Source organism: Salvelinus sp. IW2-2015, linkage group LG19, assembly GCF_002910315.2.
Source record: "Salvelinus sp. IW2-2015 linkage group LG19, ASM291031v2, whole genome shotgun sequence".
Lineage (NCBI taxonomy): Eukaryota > Metazoa > Chordata > Actinopteri > Salmoniformes > Salmonidae > Salvelinus > Salvelinus sp. IW2-2015.
In genome coordinates, this window is record NC_036859.1 from 10,479,323 (window position 1) to 10,504,425 (window position 25,103).

At 40.0% G+C, this 25,103-nt stretch overlaps 1 protein-coding gene across 1 annotated transcript in view; it reads left to right on the forward strand.

Moving 5' to 3' along the window:
* LOC111979580 (uncharacterized) overlaps positions 1–24,242 on the forward strand; it is a 102,574-nt gene extending 78,332 nt beyond the window's left edge. Inside the window, exons 24-27 of the mRNA XM_070449100.1 lie at positions 11,284–11,494; positions 20,907–21,028; positions 21,187–21,301; positions 21,503–24,242. Of these exons, the coding sequence (XP_070305201.1) occupies positions 11,284–11,494; positions 20,907–21,028; positions 21,187–21,301; positions 21,503–22,557 (1,503 nt within the window). The 3' untranslated portion in view covers positions 22,558–24,242. The remainder of the gene's footprint in view (positions 1–11,283; positions 11,495–20,906; positions 21,029–21,186; positions 21,302–21,502) is intronic.
* Positions 24,243–25,103: the final 861 nt, after the last annotated feature.

A 25,103-nucleotide genomic window follows, 5' to 3' on the forward strand; every position in this document is an offset into this window, starting at 1 on the left:
TAACTTGATTTCCTGAGTTATAGTTTGAAGTTACTCTGCTGCCTTAAAATCTTACGTTATATCAACTCAGCTAGGCAATCAAATATGTTTCAGTGTAATAGCTTACGTCTTACATGTACAGTACCAGTCAATATTTTGGACACCTGCTCATTTCAAGGGTTTTTATTTACTTTTACTACATTGTAGAATAATAGTGAAGACATCAAATCTATGAAATTACACATATGAGATCATGCAGTAACCAAAACAGTGTTGAATCCAAATATATTTTGCCTTGATGACAGCTTTGCACACTCTTGGTATTCTCTCAACCAGCTTCACCTGGAATGCTTTTCCAACAGTCTTGAAGGAGTTCCCACATGCAGAGCACTTGTTTGCTGCTTTTCCTTCACTCTGCGGTCCAACTCATCACTAACCATCTCTATTGGGTTGAGGTTGGGTGGTTGTGGAGGCCAGGTCATCTGATGCAGCACGCCATCACTCTCCTTCTGGGTAAAGTAGCCCTTACACAGCCTGGAGGTGTGTTTTGGGTCAATGTCCTGTTGAAAAACAAATGATAGTCCCACTAAGCGCAAAAGATGGGATGGCGTATCGCTGCAGAATGTTGTGGTAGCCATGCTGGTTAAGTGTTCCTTGAATTCCAAATAAATCACCGACAGTGTCACCAGCAAAGCAACATCTCACCTCCTTCATGGTGGGAACCACACATGTGGAGATCATCCGTTCACCTACTCTGCCTCTCACAAAGACACGGCGGTTGGAACCAAAAATCTCAAATTTGGACTCATCAGACCAAAGGACAGATTTCCACCGGTCTAATGTTTATTGCTCGTGTTTCTTGGCCCAAGCAAGACTTCTTATTGGTGTCCTTTAGTAGTGGTTTCTTTGCAGCATTTCGACCATGAAGGCCTGACTCATGCAGTCTCCTCTGAACAGTTGATGTTGAGATGTGTCTGTTACTTGAACTCTGAAGCATTTATTTGGGCTGCAATTTCTGAGGCTGGTAACTAATGAACAGCCCTATTTGGTAAAAGACCAAGTCCATTTCTCTTTGCTCAAATAAGCATTCCTCTGCATCAGAGGTAACTCTGGGTCTTCCTTCCTTCCTTTGTGGTGGTCCTCATGAGAGCTAGTTTCATCATAATGCTTGATGGATTTTGCAACTAAACTTGAAGAAACTTTCAAAGTTCTTAATTTTCTGTATTCACTGACCTTCATGTCTTTAAAGTAATGATGGACTTTTACCAAATAGGGCTGTCTTCTGTATACCACCCATACCTTGTCACAACACAACTGATTGTCTCAAACGCATTAAGAAGGAAAGCAATTCCACAAATTAACTTTAACAAGGCACACCTGTTAATTGAAGCATTTCAGGTGACTACCTCATGAAGCTGGTTGAGAGAATGTGCAAAGCTGTCATCTAGGCAAAGGGTTCTTCTACTTTGAAGAATCTAAAATATATATTTTGATTCAACACTTTTCTTTGGTTACTACATGATTCCATATGTGTTATTTCATAGATTTGATGTCTTCACTATTATTCTACAATATAAAAACCCTTGAATGAGTAGGTGTGTCCACACTTTTGACTGGTACTGTATGTTCATAGAACTTTACATTTGACATTTGGGCAACTACACTTTTCCTGTGTAATTTGTCTAAACTGACACTACACTGGAACTGTATAAAACTGGTCATCTGAATCAAAGATCGTTAGATACTGTAGATAAGAAATGGATTGATATGATTAGTAGTTTGAATAATGTACTGGTTCATTGATTTGCCAATAAACAGAGGTGGAGATAATAGGGGAGATATAGAGTTATACATACGGCAGTTCCAATCCTGGATGCTGATTGGTTAAAACCGCATTCCAGCCGGTATCTATTTAAGTGATAATGTCCAAGAAGCCAGTGTTTGAAACCGTGCCAATATATCCTCCAACACCGGCTTCTCTGGCATTATCACTTTAATACAACGAGTTAGCAACATATTCAAATAATGATTGACATTTTCATTAAATGTTATTTTGATTAATTTATTCATACTATTTCATCCTTCCACAAGATATAGTCCCGACACAAATCTAGGGATGCTACCCAAGCAAGCTGGTCGTTCGTTCTATTGGTTTGGTTACCAGAGACTCGACCCAGTTGTTCAGTCTTTTTGTTCTGTGTCTATGGACGCGACCCAGTCATTGTAAATGTTCCATTGCCATACTGGCTGGGAACATTCTTATCCCTTGCTTGTCATCTGTTGATAGTTCTTTGAATATATCCTTAAAAAGGATGCTGATTCATGATTTCGACTGGGTTGCGCAGTCAGATGGAACAGAGTAAATAGGCATTTTAACGTCATAGATTTAGCCGGTGGTAACTTGTGGAATAGACACTGGCTGGAATGCGGTTTTAACCAATCGGCATTTAGGATTAGACACACCCATTGTATAATCCACAAATTACCCACCGACTACGACGTTGAAATGCCTATTTACTGTTCCATCTCACTGCAATCCACTGTCTTATCCGCACAACCAGGCAATTTATAAACTTGATCCTCACTGTAAAACAGCATTTTTCTCCCTTTTCTTCTAGACTAGCATTTGGTTTTCAATGGCGGAGATTTTTATAAACCTTGCTGTCCATCTCTCTGACCATTGCAACATTGTTTTAATAAAAAATGTTCTTTCAATGTCCTATTGAGGATTAACGCGTCAGGATGAGATATGGCGCTTTCAAGACAACGGATGTATCATGTATCCATATAAATGTATGGTAAGTGATTCACCCCCCTTGGCATTTTTACTATTTTGTTGCCTTACAACCTGGAATTAAAATAGATTTTGGGGGGGTTTGTATCATTTCATTTACAAAATATGCTTACCACTTTGAAGATGCAAAATATTTTTTATTGTAAAACAAACAAGAAATAAGACAAAAAAACAGAACTTGAGCATGCATAACTATTCACCCCCCAAAGTCAATACTTTGTCGAGCCACCCTTTTCTTTATGCAATGGCTTTTTTTCTGCCCACTCTTCCAGGAAAGCCCAGCTCTGTGGAGTGTACAGTTTAAAGTGGTCCAATGGACAGATACTCCAATCTCTGCTGTGGAGCTTTGCAGCTCCTTCAGGATTATCTTTGGTCTCTTTGTTGCCTCTCTGATCAATGCCCTCCATGCCTGGTCTGTGAGTTTTGGTGGGCAGCCCTCTCTTGGCAGATTTGTTGTGATGCCATATTCTTTCCATTAATTTTTATTTATTTAATGGTGCTCCGTGGGATGTTCAAAGTTTCAGATATTGTTTTATAACCCAACCCTGATCTGTACTTCTCCACAACTTTGTCTCTGACCTGTTTGGAGAGCTCCTTGGTCTTCATGGTGCCGCTTGCTTGGTGGAGCCCCTTGCTTAGTGATGTTGCAGACTCTGGGGCCTTTCAGAACAGCTGTATATATACACTGAGATCATGTGACACTTAGAATGCACACAGGTGAACTTTATTTAACTAATTATGTGATTACTGAGGGTAATTGGTTGCACCAGATCTTATGTAGGGGCTTCAAAGCAAAAGGTGTGAATACATATGCAGGCACCACTTTTCCGTTAAAACTTTTTTTTAATACGTTTTTTTTATTTTTTATTTCACTTCACCAATTTGGACTATTTTGTGTATGTCCATTACATGAAATCCAAATAAAACATCCATTTAAATTACAGGTTGTAATGCAACAAAATAGGAACAACGCCAAGGGGGATGAATACTTTTGCAAGGCACTGTAAATTTAAGCCGAATGAAGCTACTGATACCTCTCACCAAGTCACCTAATGTCTTCCTATCGCCAGAAGATACCGTCATGAATTAACATGGAATGGACTGTCTTCTACTTTGGTATTATGGCGGTCCGCAAACCTACTGTATTGGCTGCGTATCAGCCTACTCTTCTGTAGTTTGAATTCATTAGGTTACACTTTATGAGGAAAAAAAATCCCTACCAACTAACAATACACCCATTAAAACCTCACCACTGTTCCACCACTTTGCCCGTATCTTATCAAACTCCAGGCCAGCAGCCTGGGAGGACTGGACACTATCGTTCAAAACATGTTGTAACTCTTCTGCAGTAAAATCATGTACACACAAGTACTTCTACAGCTGCCACTACAACATCTATCCTCTGATTTTACTTTCCATTCCTGTGGTTGCTACAACATGGACTGTCAATGGAGAGCATTCACCTCACGTCATGTAGACGTAGTGTTCACGTCTTGTTGGCCTACACATCACATTTGTACGTCATGTGTCAGTTTGTGTACATTTATTATTAAAGATCTCACCATGAATGCCTTTACAAACATCTAGGCTACATGAAGTCTGTGTACATTATGCTTTTTATGTTTATTATTGGAAGAGTAAAAATCTATTTAATTTGTAGATTTAGCTAAAATAGGCATATCACCTCAAAAAAATGATTTGCAGCCGGCCACCATTACTGTGTAGACAAAGTGCATTCGGAAAGTATTCACACACCTTACCTTTTTCCACATTTGTTACGTTACAGCCTTATTCTAAAATGGATTATACATTTTTTGTCTTGTCAATTTCCACACAATACCCAACAATGACAAAGCGAAAACAGGTTTTTAGAAATGTTAGCAAATTTATTTAAAAAATAAACGGATACCTTATTTACATAAGTATTCAGACCTTTTGCTATGAGACTTTAAATTGAGCTCAGGTGCATCCTGTTTCCATTGGTTATCCTTGAGATGTTTCTACAACTTGATTGTAGTCCAACGGTGGTAAATTCAATTGATTGGACATGATTTGTAAAGGCACACACCTGTCTATATAAGGTCCCACAGTTGACAGTGCAAAAACCAAGCCATGAGGTCGAAGGAATTGTCTGTAGAGGTTCGAGATAAGATAGTGTCGAGGCACAGATCTGAGGATGGGTACCAATACATTTCTGCAGTATTTTATTATTAACTAGGCAAGTCAGTTAAGAACAAATTCTTATTTTCAATGACAGCCTAGGAACAGTGGGTTAACTGCCTTGTTCAGGGACAGAACAACATATTTTTACTTTGTCAGCTCGGGGATTCGATCCTGCAACCTTTCGGTTACTAGTTCAACGCTCTAACCACTAGGCTACCTGCCGCCCCAGCATTGAAGGTCCCTAAGAACACAGTGGCCTCCATCATTCTTAAATGGAAAAGTTTGGAACCACAAACTTTCCTAGAGCTGGCCGCCCAGCCAAACTGCAATTGGCGGAAACGGCCTTGGTCAGGGAGGTGACCAAGAACCCGATGGTCACTCTGGCAGAGCTCTAGAGTTTCTCTGGGGAGATGGAGAACTTTCCAGAAGGATAACCATCTCGGCAGCACTCCACCAATCAGGCCTTTAGTGGTAGAGTGGCCAGACAGGAAGCCACTCCTCAGTAAAAGGCGCATGACAGACCGTTTCGAGTTTGCCTGGCACCATCCTTCGTGAAGGGTGGGTGATAGCATCATGCTGTGGGAATGTTTTCACGGCAGGGACTGGGAGACTAGTCAGGATCAAGGGAAAAATGAAAGGCGAAAGTACAGAGAGATCCTTGATGAAACCTGCCAGGATCTTAGACTGCGGCTAAGGTTACCCTTCCAACAGGACAATGACCATAAGCACACAGCCAAGACAACGCACGAGTGGCTTCGGGATAAGTTTCTGAATGTCTTGAGTGGCAGCCAGAGCCTGGACTTGAATCGCTGCAAAGGTGCTTCAACAAAGAAACTGAGTAAACAAAGGGTTTGAATACTTATGTAAATGTTATACTTTTGGGGGGGGGGGTGGGGTTAAAAAATTTAATTCTAAACCTGTTTTTTTTTGTCATTATAGATGTGTAGATGGGGGGGGGGGGGGGGGGGCTATTTAATCATTTTATAATAAGGCTGTAATAAATGTGGAAAAGTCAAGGGGTCTGAATACTTTCCGAATAGGGCTTTGAGTCCTATTTAGAAATTAGGTAGCCTAATCAAATAAAATGTATTTATATAGCCCTTCTTACATCAACTGATATATCAAAGTGCTGTACAGAAACCCAGCCTAAAACCCAAACAGCAAGAAATGCAGGTGTAGAAGCACGGTGGATAGGAAAAACTCCCTAGAAAGGCTAAAACCTGGGAAGAAACCTAGAGAGGAACCAGGCTATGAGGGGTGGCCAGTCCTCTTCTGGCTGTGCCGGGTGGAGATTATAACAGAACATGGCCAAGATGTTCCAATGTTCATAGATGACCAGCATAGATGACCAGCAAACTATAGATTAGGCTGCCTTTACATTCGTTTCGTAGTACACAGTAATTTAACTGGTATGTGTTATTAATGCCCCATCGATTTATGTATAGAGGAGAAACTTGAGTGGCAGAAATTAAATACTATTATTTAAATGTACAAAAATGAATATGTTATGTAATTTATTTGTTTGCTTTTTTTTGTGCATTTTTTGCAAAGCACTGTCATTTAGTATCTGAATGTGTATGTTATGAATGACAGAGGATTAAGTGTAACAATGGATTTTTGTATTATTATTATGACAATAATTAATAAAGTAAATACAATCAAAACAAATAATATTATCAGTAGGTTATTATAAACCAGCTATTGGGAGTAAAAAAAATGTAACTCAAAGCATTATGCTGAAATATCCCAATGCCTATTAGTGATCCATAGTTGTGTTATTTTTAACCCATTTGTTTTTAGTGAATACTCATACAATTTATTTTATTTTCTTCATTTTAGGTTCAAAAGAAGCATGTCTTCCTCTTACATGGTAGGCCAACTGCTGGCAATTTTAGTTTTTTTGTGTGTTTTTTGGGGGGGAACCGTTGCATTTGATCTAAACATCATGGCAATTACTCCAATAGTAATTTTATGCAACATGCATCAATCTACTGTAAGCCAAATAATGCATGTACACAAAAAATAGCTGGGTCAAAAATGAACCAATTTGGGTAATTCCTGTAACCCAGCCCTGGGTCACTATAATACATACCCAACACTGGGTTATTGTGACCCAGCACTGTTGGGTTATGTAAATGTCCCAACACGTTGTGTTATTTGATTGACCTGAACATTGGTTATTTTGACCCAGCAGTGGGTTGCTTTTGACTCTTTTGCTGGGTTATTGTTATTCATGTATTTTTCCACCAAACACTGGGTTATTTTTTAAATATTTTCTATGTTACAAGATCGATAATTCTGATTTAAAAAGCAAACTGCTTCTAAACAATAGCAATCAATGGTAAATGTTACCACACAGACCATTGTCAACATATCCTATTTGGTCAATCAATGATGAGAAGCGGATGGTAAATTGAAAAACATTTATTGATGTTTATTGACAGAATTGATGTATAGCCCAAAAATTATTTTGACAACATAGAACAGGATCATTAGATTTTTCAGGCGCAGGTGCAAAATGCTCTTCTCACTTAAACAGCACCCCCCCCCCCCCTAAAAGGAACAATACATAATTTTACATAGTGTTATAAAATCTCACCATTGATAACCCTGCTTCAACCCAGTAGCCTCTAAGTTAAAATCCTACACATTGTTTCATAATCATAGCTTGTACGCAATATAAAAAACGATTGAAACAATTTCATCCTGTAATGTTAAGAACGCTGTGTGCTAGGCCGCTCAGCTCAGGTTCATGGTTGATCTGGCATGTCCAATGCATTCCAAATGAATGCACTGTAAAAAGATGTTGAACTTAATGGAACCAAAATAGCCAACATCTTAAACCTTTTAAATGCACAATTAATAATTTGAAAAAAGTACACAAGAATTGAGTAAAAGTAAAGATACTTTGCCAGATAATTACAAGTAAAAGTCTTAAAGCATCTGATAATGTATGACACATGCCAGACAAGAAGTTCTTGTCTATCTGAAGACTACAACAGCTGATGTCCAAACACCAATGGATTAGTAGTACTACAATTGTAGTAAAATAATATCACAACTCCCTTATATTTCTACAGCACTTGTGAAGAAATGAATGTTCTCAGAAACCTAACTGCAGGGGACTCTGTGCCAGGTAGCTGGTACGCAACGGATTGTGAGAATTTCCATGCAGGGGAACATTGCTTGGGGGTAGTTAATGTCAAACAGATGAAAATATTTGAAACAGACATCAACTGCCCCAAGCAAGGTCTTGTTCTCTAGAGCCTCTCCATTCATTATGGTGAATGCCTGAGAGTAGACACAATTGTTGCCAAGAATGAAGACAAAAGTTAAGGTCTTTTGGTTGCCTGGTGACAAAGCAAAAACAGGTTTAGACATTTTTGTAAATTTCAAAAAATATATTACATTTACATCAGTATTCAGACCCTTTACTCAGTACTTTGAGTAAAGGGAGCTGCCGCTTTCAAGGAGCGGGACTCTAACCCGGAAGCTTATAAGAAATCCCGCTATGGCCTCCGACGAACCATCAAACAGGCAAAGCGTCAATACAGGACTAAGATCGAATCATACTACACTGGCTCCGGTGCTTGTCGGTTGTGGCAGGGCCTGCAAACCATTACAGACTACAAAGGGAAGCACAGCGAGATCTGCCCAGTGACACAAGCCTACCAGATGAGCTAAATAACTTCTATGCTCGCTTCGAGGCAAGTAACACTGACACATGCTTGAGAGCATCAGCTGTTCCGGACAACTGTGTGATCACGCTCTCCGCAGCCGATGTGAGTAAGACCTTTAAACAGATCAACATTCACAAGGCTGCAGGGCCAGACGGATTACCAGGACGTGTACTCCGAGCATGCGCTGACCAACTGGCTAGTGTCTTCACTGACATTTTCAACCTCTCCCTGTCTGAGTGTAATACCTACATGTTTCAAGCAGACCACCATAGTCCCTGTGCCCAAGAACACTAAGGTAACCTGCCTAAATGACTTATGCAGGTAATTCCAAAAGGTTCACATACTTTTTCTTGCCACTGTACTCTGCGACTTGATTGAGGGGTCAAACATTGTTCTTCAGCCATTCTTTCTTCTGCATGGCCCTCTCAGCAGAGACTTCTGACTGTTGAGCAAAGCAAAATGTTTTCAATGTAATAATAATAATAAACTTAATTTATGTGATTTACAGCAACAACAAAAAATCGCATTTTTAAAAGCATATTACAATAATACAGAGACATGACAACACACGTTACAAAGATACATAGGCAAAGCAGAAAATAAAGCATTTAAAGCAATTCTATAGAAGTGCGTTTTCAGGAGTCACTGATTCTGTAAGCCTTATCTCCTCTGGCATGCCATTACAAAGTCTAGGGGCCCTAATGGCAAATGCCAAGCCTCCTTTAGTTTTCAACCTAGACTTTGGAATGGTCATCAGTGCTTTGTCTGAGGATCTAAGGCTGCGCTTTGGGTCACAGAGAGAAAGAAGTTCTGAGATACTTTTGGTAGTGTATGTGGACACCTGCTCGTCGAACATCTCATTCCAAAATCATGGGCATTAATATGGAGTTGGTCCCCCCTTTGCTGATATAACAGCCTCCACTCTTCTGGGACGATGTTGGAGCGTTGCTGCGGGGACTTGCTTCCATTCAGCCTTAGGAGCATTTAGTGAGGTCGAGCAATGATAATGGGTGATTAGGCCTGGCTCGCAGTTGGCGTTCTAATTCATCCCAAAGGTGTTCAATGGTGTTCAGGTTACATTAGAGTCTCTAGTTTGAGAAACAGACGCCTCACAAGTCCTCAACTGGCAGCTTCATTAAATAATATCCTATGGTGGAAAATTGCAAGATTATGTTATAATGCTATTATTGCATCAAATGGTTGTTTTATTCAACGGAATAGAGTATTGTTAGAACGCTCATCTGTGTTTGTTCTAATGAGGATGGGCCTCTGGGAGATAACACCGACAGGAGATTTATGCTGTCTTTTGGGTGATAAAACCTAAAGAGGTCACATTCCAGATCATGAGTTAATGTTTCTGTTCTATATAGTACCAGGGAGAGATGACCCCAGGGCCAGACCCTGGTCTGTACAATGAAAGGTAACTGTTGACACAGCAGATACTGTCTGCTGTGAATTATAAGTATCTTTCATACAAATCTTAACCTTGTGACCCATCCTATACATCTGTTCATCATATAGGTTGAAAGGGGTGAATCTTGGCTACAAAATACCTTTGTACTTTTGCTCTGGGCTCTCAACGAATCATCTGCGTGTGATTCGTCGACCAGCCATCATTATCATAGAGCACTCAATCGATTCACTTTATATGTGTGCATTGTATTCTGCTCCCTTAATAAGTGATTAAAGATTTAGTTTAAGTATAACTCTGACTTGTGTGATAAGTTTGTCTCTCCTCATTTGATAAATGAACCACCACATTTGGGGATGGTGATGTGGATCTTCACTTGGTGATCGCTCCTGACAACCTGGGTAAATCGTGCACGAAGGATCCCTCAAACTTGGGATCTCAGGGAGACCTCACTTCGGGAATGAAGCGCCTTTGATCTGAGAGGCAGCGAGCCGAGTGGATATCACATCTCTAACTTAGTTTTTTTTTTTAAATAAAGAGGTGAGTGAAACACGCAAAGTCAAGTTTTTTGAAAAGCCTCTGTTACGTAGGCTCTGAGTGTGTATTCCTGTGTGAGGGTGGCACCTTGGAGGCGTAAACAGGGCCAAGTCAGTGGAGGATGATCTGAGAGTTAGGCGACTCAAAGACACACATCATTGGGCGGTTGCGGGCGACCTAGAGCTGTCCTGACACTGAATTGATCACAGTGGGGATTGGTGCGGTCTGCAGGGGTGAGGGGCCAGGGTGACTGTAGGTTCTGTGTGAAGCACGGTACCTGGTGAAACCCTATTGGAAGAAGGACCTCATTCTGAAAAGTGTCTGTGAGACTATCTAATTGATCCTCATAAGTGGTGAATTCCAATTATTTTAAATGTGCTAGCCAGGTATGCCCTGGGTTTGGTAATTTAGCGTTAAATATCTAGAATCTGTATGAACTAGTTCATTTGTATGTCGTTTTCCACCTTCACCGCAATGTTTTTTTAGTATCTTATTCAATACCCCGTCCAGCTGGTGGCGGTAATGCAACATTAACATTGAATGCCAACCACCGTTAAACCCCATCGAAGAAGTACGTCAGGCGTTGAAAGGAAGTGCAATTGCGGACGCATATAACGTCGCCACTTACGTTGTTGCCAGTTATAAATATCTACGGATTGTTCAGTGCACATTCAGTTCGAAATTGTATACTTTTCTTCACACAGAATACAAAACTGTAATTTGGGCTGGACAACATGGCGCAGTTGGTATCCATTATGGAGGTTTTGGCTAAAGCAGCTGTAGCAGAAATTAACAAACGGGTTGATGATAGCTGTGCAGTTATACGATTGGAAATTACCCAAAGCCAGCGAGATATTGATGTACTGAAAAGGAAGTGTCAAATGATGGAGAGCGAGCTGAAGAAGACACGAGGACAATTCAGGAAAAAAGGTAGATGTGTATGATACATTTATGCTTCAGTTCGAAAACTCGGCTAGTCGAACCGAACGAGTGTACTCGCGTATTCCCTTAAGACCTTCGCTTGAAAAACAAGAAGTGGCAATAGTACTGTTTGTCCATTTTGTACGCCGTAGCCAGTATACACTTCCTCAAAATAGTCTGAATGAATCTAAGAACTCAAGAAATGTCATTAATATTGACGTTTTTGCCCAATTTCTCAGTCGCTTAATTTTACATCTAAGAGGTTTGCAGTATTTTTCGATAAAAAAATGTACATGAAATCGAGTTATTTGATTAACAACAAATCAATACAGGAAGTACATGTTGGAACACAAGTGTATATATAAATAATATACAAAGGACAATTGGGCTAGGGGTTACAATATCACATTACACAAGGACCTTAAGGGACATGCATAGAATTATGTGTAACAGCTTTTTTGTTAGCAGAGTATTTAATGGTCTTAAAATACAGTTCTATTTCTTTTTGTAAGGAACGAAAATGCTTGTAAATTTGCATTTGTGAATATAAAATTTGGCCAAAAGAATGAAATGAGTTACATAAAATTGTTTCAACTTATTTCTCTTGTAAGTAAAATATCCAAGCAGTACATCTCTCCACAATAGTGTAAAATTTTCATAAATGTGTTCAATAAATCTACTGATGTCTTGCCACAGTTTTCTTACATGAATACATTGCCGAAAAAGATGTAACACCGTTTCTGGGTGGTCATTACAAAAGGTACAATTTGAGTTTGTTTTTCCTAATCTTCTTCATATAGTGGTTGGCAGGATAATATTTATGAATAATTCTAAAGGAAACTTCCTTAATTTTGTTAAGTAGGTATGTGTGTGGCAACATCCAAACTGTTTTCAACAGATATCAATAAATCCATTCCAATAAGGCATGACATAAGGTATAGATACAACATTTTGCTGAAACAAGGTTTGTATCGCTCTGTTGTTGAATGGACCAAAAGAGAAACAAATCTTTCCTACTGATGAGTCAACAGGGTTAATGGAAGGTAGACTCTGAGGGTCAGGTCTTGACACGTTCCTGAATAATAAATCAACACCTGAGGGAATGGCATCTAAAAAAAAAAATTGCTAAATCTTTGTGTTCCAGGGATCTGGTAAAGTGATAAGAATTCCTTAAGTAAAAGACCCTGAAAAGACATGAAATCGAGTCGTCTGTCGTTGAATGACATACTTTGACGAATCCCTACAGCTGACTAATCAACGACGAAGGGGCGTAGACTTCGGCTCCGAACTTCGGCTTGCCTCCGGAAAAAAATGTGCGCACGAACAGCCCGAAAAAAAACTTAATCGAAGTGCAAAACGAACAAAGTCAAAGTCATAAGATGTACGAACTCTACCGAACTGTTTGTTGGGAAGCATGCCTATATTTGTGTTGACAGAAGATTGCAACCCTACCATTACCCTTGTTTACACAGTGCTGCACTGGGGTTGGACAGCATGTCTATGTAGATCAAGACACTTTGGCGCCAGTGCTCGGAAAACATGTAAATCCAGGGATGAGAAATGCGTTGTACTCCAAATGGTGTCTGTGTTTGGAAGATTATTGGTGGCCATAGACTTCATCTCTGGCCTAACACCCATACCAATTTCTCCTCCCAAAGACCAGCTTCTGGTGCATTATCACTTAATCAAACAATCCCAAAAGTACAATAATTAATTGGTCATTTTAAATGTGTATTTTGCCATATTTAGACATCCTGTGTTTTAGTAAAGTAAACTACAGTTGAAGTCGGAAGTTTACTTACACTTAGGTTGGAGTCATTTAACACGTTTTTCAACCACTCCACAAATTTCTTGTTAACAAACTATAGTTTTGACAAGTCGGTTAGGACATACGCATAAAGTATGAAACAAGTAATTTTTCCAACAATTGTTTACAGACAGATTATTTCACTGTATCACAATTCCAGTGGGTCAGAAGTTAACATACACTAGGTTGACTGTGCCTTTAAATAGCTTGGAAAATTCCAGAAAATTGTCATGCCTTTAGAAGCTTCTGATAAATTATGTCAATTAGCCTGAGTCAATTGGAGGTGTAGCTGTGGATGTATTTCAAGACCTACCTTAACTCTTTGCTTGACATCATGGGAAAATCAAAAGAAATCAGCCAAGACCTCAGGAGAAAAAAAATGTATCCCTCCACAAGTCTGGTTCATCCTTGGGAGCAATTTCCAAATGCCTGAAGGTAACACGTTCATCTGTACAAACAATAATACGCAAGTATAAACACCATGGGACCACGCAGCCGTCATACCGCTCAGGAAGGAGACGCGTTCCGTCTCCTAGAGATGAAGGTATTTTGGTGTGAAAAGTGAAAATGAATCCCAGAACAGCAAAGAACCTTGTGAAGATGCTGGAGGAAACGGGCACAAAAGTATCTACATCGATAGTAAAACGAGTCCTATGTCGACATAACCTGAAAGCAAGGAAGAAGCCACTGCTCCAAAACCGCCATTAAAAAAAGGCAGACTATGGTTTGCAACTGCACAAAGATCGTACATTTTGGTGAAATGTCCTCTGGTCTGATGAAATAAAACTAGAACTGATTGGCCATAATGACCATCGTTATGTTTGGAGGAGAAAGGGGGAGGCTTGCAAGCCGAAGAACAGCATCCCAACCGTGAAGCACAGGGGGGCAGCATCATGTTGTGGGGGTGCTTTGCTGCAGGAGGGACTGGTGCACTTCACAAAGTAAATGGCCTCATGAGGAAGGAAAATTATGTGGATATATTGAAGCAACATCTCAAGACATCAGTCAGGAAGTTAAAGCTTGGTTGCAAATGGGTCTTCCAAATGGACAATTACCCCAAGCATACTTCCAAATTTGTTGCAAAATGGCTTAAGGACATAATTCAAGGTATTGGAGTGGCCATCACAAAGCCCTGACCTCAATCCCATAAATTTGTGGGCAGAACTGAAAAGGCGTGTGCGAGCAAGGAGGTCTACAAACCTGACTCAGTTACACCAGCTCTGTCAGGAGGAATGGGCCAAAATTCACCCAACTTATTGTGGGAAGCTTGTGGAAGGCTACCTGAAATGTTTGACCCAAGTTAAACAATTTAAAGGCTATGCTATCAAATACTAATTGAGTGTATGTAAACTTCTGACCCACTGGGAATGTGATGAAATAAATAAATCATTCCCTCTACTATTATTCTGACATTTCACATTCTTAAAATAAAGTGGTGATCCTAATTTTTACTAGGATTAAATGTCAGGAATTGTGAAATACTGAGTTTAAATGTATTTGGCTAAGGTGTATGTAAACTTCTGACTTCAACTGTATATGCACTGAACTTGATGCTTTAAGCGCGCTGTTTGATTAAATATTTAAGACAAACGACTAGATGGGGTCGGACTGTAATTGATTTAATTATGCCAGGTGCTGTGTTAAAAAAATCAGGCATTTGTTTAGGAGAAACAACCCCTATTCCCTCAATCCTTGTTTTCTTTACGCGACACAGGTATGCATCACATGCACTTGACCAATAGGGCCTGACCTACAGCATATCATAATTATATCAGTAAATTGGTCACTGGACACTGATACTTAACAGAGAAATGGATGCAGATGGTGTGAAACTCAATTGGGAAATGTTTGGTTGCTCAGGAGGTAAAGTGTAGCTAAGTCATTTGTGAAATAAATGACTAGTGGAAAATACTGGAGATCAAGAAAAAGGTAAGGAGCAAGCTCTGCGTGCATATTATGTGCCAAACGGGTGCTGTTAGATTAAAATATAATTGACCATTTGGAACAATACTAAATAAATTAAGCGTACCAGAGTAACCATTGTTGGCCCTTTGCTGTAACAAAGACTAAAAACAGTCACATGCAATTGTAGACATGGAACGGTTTATTATTCAAGGGTCGATTTATAAAAAATAAAAATAAAGTTTTTTTTAAACAAATTTCAACTAATGAATGACTTGTAAATCTGTGTGATGACATGGACAAATTGATTGATACAGTAGCCTATGTAAGTATTGATAGGCCTAAATTAGTATTAGGACTTAACAGGATGCACTCTTAGGCCTACAGCTTGGTGGTTATACAAGGCTTATATACTAAGCCTTACTAATGGCACTACTTAATGATAGTAGTAATAAACAATAAGGAGATAAAGAAAGAGGGTTTATTATAAATACACATTTCTGACCATTTGGAACAGTGTAAACACTAAGTAAGTAATACCGGCTAATGTTCTAATGAAAAATTCTAAAGCCTTTACAGCATAGCAAATATTAAAAACAGCCGAATTTGTGAAACTGTTTATCTGACATGTGGTAGTGAGGCTTGGTGCTCACGGAATCAGTAGGCTATTAAACAAACTCACAGGCAACAACACAAGCAGGCGCAGTCTTATTTCTGTAGATATTAGCCTTATTCTAAAATGAATTAAATGGTTTTCTTCCCCTCAATCTACACACTACCCCATAATGACAAAGCAAAAACAGGTTTAGGAATTTTGCTAATGTGATTTATTTATTTATAATACATTTACATATGTATTCAGACCCTTTACTCAGTACCTTGAAGCGATTACAGCCTCGAGTCTTGGGTATGACGCTACAAGCTTGGCACACCTGTATTTGGGTAATTTCTCGCATTTCTCTGCAGATCCTTTCAAGCGCTGTCAGGTTGGATGGGGAGCGTTGCTGCACAGCTATTTTAATGTCTCTCCGGAGATTTTCGATTGGGTTCAAGTCTGGGCTCTGGCTGGGTCACTGAAGGACATTGAGACTTGTCCGCTTAAGGTTCTTGTCCTGTTGGAAGGTGAACCGTCGCCCCAGTCTGAGGTCCTGAGCGCCCTGCAGCAGGTTTTTGTCAAGGATCCCTCTACTTTCCTCCGTTCATCTTTCCCTCAGTCCCTGCCACTGAAAAACATCCCCACAGCAAGATGCTGCCACCACCATGCTTCACTGTAGAGATGGTGCCAGGTGTCCTCCAAACGTGACGCTTGGCATTCAGGCGAAAGAGTTCAATCTTGGTTTCATCAAACCAGATAATGCAGTTTCTCATGGTCTGAGAGTCATTAGGTGCCTTTTGGGAAACTCCAAGCAGGCGGTCATGCCTCTAACTGAAGAATGGCTTCCGTCTGACCACTACCGTAAAGGCTTGATTGGTGGAGCGCTGCAAATATGGTTGTCCTTCTGGAAGGTTCTCCCATTTTCAAGAATAACTCTGGCGCTGGCTGAATGACCATCGGGTTCTTGGTCACCTCTCTGACCAATGCCCATGTCCCCCGATTGCTCAGTTTGGCCAGGCGGCCAGCTCTAGGAAGTCTTGGTGGTTCCAAACTTCTTCCATTTAAGAATGATGGAGGGGCCACTTCTTGGGGACCGTCAACACATCTGTCTCGAAGTTCTACGGACAAATCTTTTGACCTCACGGCTTGTATTTTACTTTGACATGCACTGTAACCTATGGGACCTTTTATATAGACAGGTGTGCCTTTCCAAATCATGTCCAATCAATTGAATTTATCACAGGTGGATTCCAAGTCAACGATGATCAATGGAAACAGGATGTACCTGAGCTCAGTTTTGAGTCTCATAGGTATTCAGACCCTTTGCTATGTCAATAAGGCATCTGTTTTTAATTTTAAATACATTTGTGAAAATGCCTAAAAACCTGTTATTGTTTTGTCATTATGGAGTATTGTGTGAAGATGTATTATTTAACCTTTTTATTTAACTAGGTAAGTCGGTTAAGAGAAAAATATTATTTACAATGACGGCCTACCCTGGCCAAACCCGGACGATGCTGAGCCAATTGTGCGCCGCCCTATGGGACACCCAATCACGGTCGGATGTGATACAGCCTGGATTCGAACCAGGGACTGTAGTGACGCCTCTTGCACTGAGATGCAGTGCCTTAGACCGCTGTGCCACTCGGGAGTGGAAAAACATTAATTTAATCAATTTTAGATTAAGGCTATAACGTAACAAATTATGGAAAATGTAAAGGGGCAAAAATACTTTCCAAAAGCACTGTAAAGTGAGGATTTATTAATAAGCCATGCACATTTAACAGTTGGGCTGTTGATTATAGACCTAATTAAGTTAGGGCTGGACGGTATACCGTATTTTATGATATACCAGTATTGATGCACGGACCGATTTTTTTTTTGCTTTACCTTCTATAACGGTGTTTGTTAAATGTGGTACACCGTGTGTAACGTCCATTTTTATAGTTTACTTTGCTACTTGAGTAATCTCTCGCCATGCCGCTTTTCACACAGACGTAGCCCCGCCCCCTGTCACTCAAGGAGCGCATTTGTTTCTCTACCACCAGACACATGTGTTCAGTCTCTGCAGCACGTGACAATGCTGTTTTCACTTTGCTTCTTAATATAAATCCACCAACGTTCTATAATTGCACTATTAGTTTGTGTTTCTTACATCTGCAAACAGCTAATTTGACCTTTCTTAGAAAGTTGGGCCTAATGCTAATCGCTAGCTAGCTAATAAATGTACTGAGTCAGAACAAACGTAACTAACTATACAGCCTGATAATACCAGTGATGGTGTAGACTTACAGTACTAGTCAAAAGTTTGGACACTTACTCATTCCATAGGTTTTTTTTCTTTTCATTTTTACTATTTTCTAAATTGTACAATAATAGTAAAGACATCAATACTATGAAATACCACACATCGAATCATGTAGTAACCAAAAAAGTGTTAAATAAATCAAAATATATTTGAGATTCTTCAAAGTAGCCACCCTTTGCCTTGATGACAGCTTTGCACACATTTGGCATTCTCTTAACCAGCTTCATGAGGTAGTCACCTGGAATGCATTTCAATTAACAGGTGTGCCTTGTTAAAAGCCAATCAGTTGTGTTGTGACCTGGTGGGAGGGGGTATACAGAAGATAGCCCTATTTGGTAAAAGACCAAGTCCATATTATGGCAGGAAGAGCTCAAATAAGCAAAGAGAAACGACAGTCCATCACTACTTTAAGACATGAGGGTCAGTCAATGTGAAACATTTCAAGAACTTTGAAAGTTACTTCAAGTGCAGTTGCAAAAACCACCAAGCACTATGATGAAACTGGCTCTCATGAGGACCACCACAAGAATGGAAGACCCATAGTTACATCTGCTGCAGATAATAAGTTCATCTGAGTTACCAGCCTCAGAAATGGGCAATTATCTGCACCTCAGATTGCAGGCCAAATAAATGCCTCCGAGTTCAAGTAACACATCTCAACATCAAATGTTGAGAGGACACCAATAAGAAGAGACTTGCTTGGGCCAAGAAACATGAGCAATGGACGTTAGACCCTGTGGAAATCTGTCTTTTGGTCTGATGAGTCCAAATTTGAGATTTTTGGTTCCAACCGCTGTGTCTTTGAGACACAGAGTAGGTGAACGGCTGATCTCTGCATGTGTGGTTCCCTCCGTGAAGCATGGAGGAGGTGTGAGGGTGCTTTGCTGGTGACAATGTCAGTGATTTATTTAGAATTCAAGGCACACTTAACCAGCATGGCTACCACAGCATTCTGCAGCGATACGCCAGTCCCACTATGCGCAAACAGGACAGTGAACCAACACACCTCCAGGCTGTGTAAGGGCTATTTGACCAAGAAGGAGAGGGATGGAGTGCTGCATCAGATGACCTGGCCTCCACATTCACCCGACCTCAACCCAATAGAGATGGTTTGGGATGAGTTGTACCGCAGAGTGAAGGGAAAGCAGCCAGCAAGTGCTCAGCATATGGGAACTCCTTCAAGACTGTTGGAAAAGCATTCCATGAAGGTAGTTGAGAGAATTCCAAGAGTGTGCAAAGCTGTCAAGGCAAAGAGTGGCTACTTTGAAGAATCTCATATGAAATATGTTTTCATTTAACACTTTTTTTCATGTGTTATTTCATCATTTTGATGTCTTTACTATTATTCTACAATGTAGAAAATAGTAAAAAATTATGAAACACTGTACATCTGCATGTTTTTTTTTTTCACGTTTTTTTTTCTTTGTGCAACAGTATCTTCTAAATCAAACAGGAATACGCAAAGCAATAATGTTAGCTACAAGAAGTAGCTAAGAGAACATTCAATGTAGCCAAAGATTATAGGGTCCCCTACGAAATACTTTTTAGCACTCCACAATAACTCCTCCCTGGCATTTATTTGTTGTCATGTCAAACACTGTATTCCAGATTGCCCACTATTCTATTCTAACTATAGAATTTGAATTATCATTATATTTCCATGATTCCAACAGTTCACCCAAGTGTTTTGCTCTAAATCGCAATTGCAACATTTGGTTAAAAATATGGCCTAGATTGTTTGCCCATATCATGCAGCCCTAGGTGGCAGTGCGGAAATGATCTCATGAGTGCAGGAATACAGAAATGTATGAAAATGCAGAAAAATTATTTTTGGTTGAAGCTGATTTGAACAGCATAAATCAATCAGAAAAGAGAAACTATTGAAATCACTTGGAATGTATGTGTTTCAAACCTAGGGTCGGTCACACACTACTCATGAAGCAAATTTTTTACTTTTATTTTTCAAAAATATACCATCATACTGTAAAAAAAATTAAAAATATGCCATGATATGATACTTTGGCCTAATAAAAAATAAAATGCTGTGTTATGATATTTTGGCCATATCGCCAAGCCATAAATTAAGTTGGTTTCCTCTCTCCTCACTTTTCTTAGACAATTGAGGTGAGGGCTGTTTTCTCATCTCCTAACTCCACTGCTGCCTCTGCCACATTGTTCTCAACACCAATATGCTGGCTAACTTTGCTATAGCAACATGGTCTAGGAAAAGGCTGCAATTAAACAGCGCACTGATTCAGAACCGCGGACAGGGACCTCTCCAACGTGGGAGAAAGCGTGTTTTGTTATAAACCAATATTATTTTTATTAGTGTTGCACCATTGTTCTTATGTAATATAACCATATACAATTTCAGTAGCACGTCTTAGGGTGATGGACTGTGCCAACCCACGGCCTCCACAATGGATCAGTCCACTCAGACAGGCACAAATCAGACCGGTGTCTTGTAAACCATGATTATGTAATTTTTTTGCTACCGTTCGACTAAAGAAGGCTCAGTCAAACAGCAGCCTGTCGAACAAACCATCGACCAGTTTAATAAATGGGGTCAGCCCTAAACTCATTTCTCATTCCTGGATTGAGGTATGTTTTCTGAGCCATATCTCATACTGGCACCGCAGTGTCTTGATCTACACAGTCATGCTGTCTGACCCCAGTGCAGCTCGGTGTAAACAAGCGCAACGTAGGGTCGGAATCTTCTGGCAATTATTAATGATAAATTCATTGCACATGCAAAACCCAAGTGTGTGTGAATAGCCATAATATTTGACTGAATACAATTATTTTGCAGTTCTTTACCCCATGGCATCAGAGAGATCTTCATATCCAGTCAAGATTGTTTTGAACAAGCAGAAGAGTAAATCACAGTGGGGAGATGGAGAGATGGCTGTTGAAGAGGACTCTCAACCCCAGGTGTGATACATCACCTTTTACAATTACAGAGACCTGACCTCTTGGATCAATTCTGTTATTGGAATATCAGGAGAATTTAGAGCTTTTGTGTGATTCATGGGTATGAAAAGGGTTAGATATGGTGTGTCCAGAGTAATAACCTCAGTTCCCTGTTACAGCCTACAGATGTGGAGCAGAGAGCGGAGACTGAACCCATACTGATCAAAGATGAGGAGACAGCAGAGGATGTGTGGAAGACTGACCCTCAGGAAGAGCTCAGGATCACTGGAGAGGGTGGGTGCGACCATAAGTGATACTGCTCTGTCTGTGAAAGTGTGGGTGTGGTGGTATGCACGTTCCAAGTTGCTTCATTGGTGTTTTATGTTCTGGCATATGGAGTACACGTACACACACAGTCAATTCTAAAGCACCCATGTTTTGCAACTGTTAAGGGTCTTTTATAATGTTTCTTTTATGTTTATCCCAAATCTTTAGAGTCTGGTTCCAAGCCTGGGCAACCACCATCCTTTGAGCAACGGCACTTTGAGGACTTCATCCCACAACCCAACATATCTCCTGAAGACTCAGTGGAACATTGCCCCAATTCTGATGGTCCAGAGGAACCAGACACACCCCGGCTCGCGTCTACAGAGGTGTGTAGCACAGAGCAGCACCAGCCAGCCGAGGATGAGGACTCACAAGAGCTAGTGATGGTGAAGGATGAGAAAAAGGAGGAGCTGGATCAGACCACAGCCCTGGCAGGACCTGACCAGTTTGTCATGGATGAGACTGATGGGCAGCTGTGGACCTCTGTGGATCCAGGCAGAGAAACTGACCCTGATGGCCACCCAGATTTCTCCTTTCATGCCATAGAGGAGTACTCTCAGAATATCTCAATTTTCCCATCTCATAGTGGGCTTCCATCCCTTCCTACTATGACAGATGATGGAGGGCCATCACTTCACTCTATAGGGAAACCACATGCTGACATGCTCAGTGCAGCAGCACACATGAAAAGACATGTCAGGACATTGGCTGATGAGACTAGACAACAGATGCCAGAAGGACAGAGCAGCGAGACACTGAACTCAAATAATGACGGAAATAGTTTAGATCTACAGCCAAGGCAGCATCAGYACAGGGCTTCAGAAKCAACAGTGAGAATGAGTGAGTGCATGACAGGGTCAAACATGGCCACCACCTCCACCTTCTCTGGATACAGCCTGAGTCGCAGTAGTTTTAACATGGTGAAGAGAATGAGGACTCAGTGGAGGTCGGGCGGCACCACCGGAGAGAAACCGTACACCTGCGAACAGTGTGGCAGGAGTTTCCCCAAGCAGTACAACCTGATCAGACATGCTGTGGTCCACAGCGGGGAGAAGCCCTACAAGTGCACACAGTGTGGGAAATGCTTCACCCAGCGCTCCAGTATGAAGTCACATCAGAGAACTCACATAGGAGAGCGTCCGGTGTCTCAATATGGGGTAGCCGCATACCCTGGGGATCCACACACAAGTTTAATGTTGTCTCAGACGAGATGGAACAAATAAAACATGGCATAGCTTGTCTAACACTTTCTGTGAAAATGTGGTACAGCATGTGTTTTGAGACATTTTGACACGCTTTTCTTCCTAATTGATTTGTGAAATGGTTTTCATGTTTGACTGTTGACAGCTCCACAGTTTCATTTGAACAACCTATTTACAACTTAATCAGTCATAAATGTTATTTAATCAAATGTATTTCTAGAAATAGTCGATCCTGCGCATTTAGATAAAGAAAACATATAGTAGCCATTTAGTATGTGTTGTCTAGTTAGTGTTTGTCTATCTGGAACAATTTCTTGCTACAAGGGACAGTCTCGTATCAAGTCAGGTTAATAACTAAACTTTATTTCTTGCAATAACTTTCAAAAAATATAATTCAAGGTAATAAAATGTTTCAGTTCAACAGCGTACATGTTACATGTACAGTGCCTTCAGAAAGTATTCATACCCCTTGACTTTTTACAGCTTAAATTTAAAATTGATTAAATTAATATTTGTTGTCACTTGCTTTTCACATAATACCCCTTAATGTCAAAGTGGAATCTTATATTTAGAAATGTATACAAATTAATTAAAAATGAAAAGCTGAAATGTCTTGAGTCAGTAACTATTCAACCCCTTTGTTAGCGCAAGCCTAAATAAGTTCAGGAGTAAACATTTTCTTAAGTTGCATGGACTGTGTGCAATAAGTGTTTAACATTGTTTTTTTAATGACTACCTCATCTCTGTACCCCACAGATACAGTTTTGTGTGGGGTACAGTCGAGCAGTGATTTTCAAAAACAGATTGAACAACAGACCAGGGAGGTTTTCTAATGCCTTGCAGTGAAGGGCACCTATTGGTAGATGGGTAAAACAAAGCAGACATTGAATATTATTTTGAGCCTGGTGAAGTTATTAATTCCACTTTGGATGGTGTACCAATACACCCGAGTCACAACAAAGATACAGGCGTCCTTCCTGACTTAGTTGCCGCAGAGGAAGGAAACCGCTCAGGGATTTCACCATGAGGCCAATGGTGACTGTAAAATGGCTGTGATAAGAGAACTGAAAATGGATCAACAACATTGTAGTTATTCCACAATACTAACCTAATTGACAGTGGGATAAAAAGGAAGCCTGTACAGATAAACAATGTTCCAAAACATGCATCCTGTTTGTAACAAGGCACTAAAGTAAGTGCTTACCAAGAAGCCAGTGAATGTTCCTGAGTGGCCGAGTTATAGTTTTGACTTAAATGTACATGAAAATCAATACCAAGACCTGAAAATGGTTGTCTAGCAATGATCAACAACCAATTTGACAGTTTATTATTTTCAAAATCCTGTAATGTGCAGAATCCAGGTGTGGATAGAGACATTGATCAATGAGATTACAACCTATAACCTACCCACTCAAAAAAGTGTTGTGTTATCACTATGCTTTCAACCATCTAAAACCACATCCAAATTCCAATGGAAAAACTGTCTGGTTTTTGGTTTAGTTGTTACCCAAATGTCTATCAATGCGCTTTCAACCATTTTAAAAGCACAGCAAAGTTGAAATTGGAACACAACGTCAGATATTGTTTATTTATACAACAGAGTAATGCGTTATCATGGTGCTTCATTAATAGTAGAACTAAATGACCTGGATTACATTAAAAGTACATGATGCAAGTGATCAATGCTGTTTGAGATTCTGCACAGATTATTACAGCAATGTTGAAGTTCTTCACAGACCTACTATGACATATGCATGCTATCTTGAACATGCATGCTTTGTGATTACATTAGAATAAATGTATAGTTACAATAACCTTAAAATGTGGCCATGGATGTTGTGGTAGCAATTCTATAGGAAGAGAGAAACTGCAGATTCTTTTAAACAACACTTTATTATAAGATTTGCAAAAAATGAGAATCAACCATCCACTCAACAGTGCATAGTTGAAAGCTCAATGAACAGTGTTGGTTCTCACCTTTTATAGAGAAGTACTTTTTTTTGTATGCATGGCAGTCAGCAGATAGTGTGTAAAAGGCAATTAGTTGTCTGTGCAGCTTTAAGATAGACGGCTGAGCCGTTCAGCTATCAACCTTGTGCTAATTGCATTCACAACAGCAAACACTATAATGTGCTCCTTTCTGCAAGTTTCCATACATGTGACTTTCTGTAGATAGTAAACTCAAATGTCACATGCTGCAGTCGCACCCAAAGGGACCTTAGCTATATGCCCAGTCTTAAGTCCCACAAAGACAAGTTTGTATCAGGTTAGAAAACACAGCAGCATATAACAAGAGACATTCTTTAAACAGTAAAACTTGGGATAGCATGACTAATTATGTAATTTTACACAACATTTCCTCGCTTTTGAGACATTCTAAATTTTAAGGTTAAGTGTTACATTAGTTTGTAAGATGGCCTTAACTTTAGGCTATTTACTGTACTACAAAATCAACATTTGAATTGTGTTTGATTGACAAGGCAACCAAATAGAAACATTTAAAGGATATGTACTATACCTGCTTGGATAGTTCCATCTGAGCCACTGGCTTAACTCCATTCTGTAAC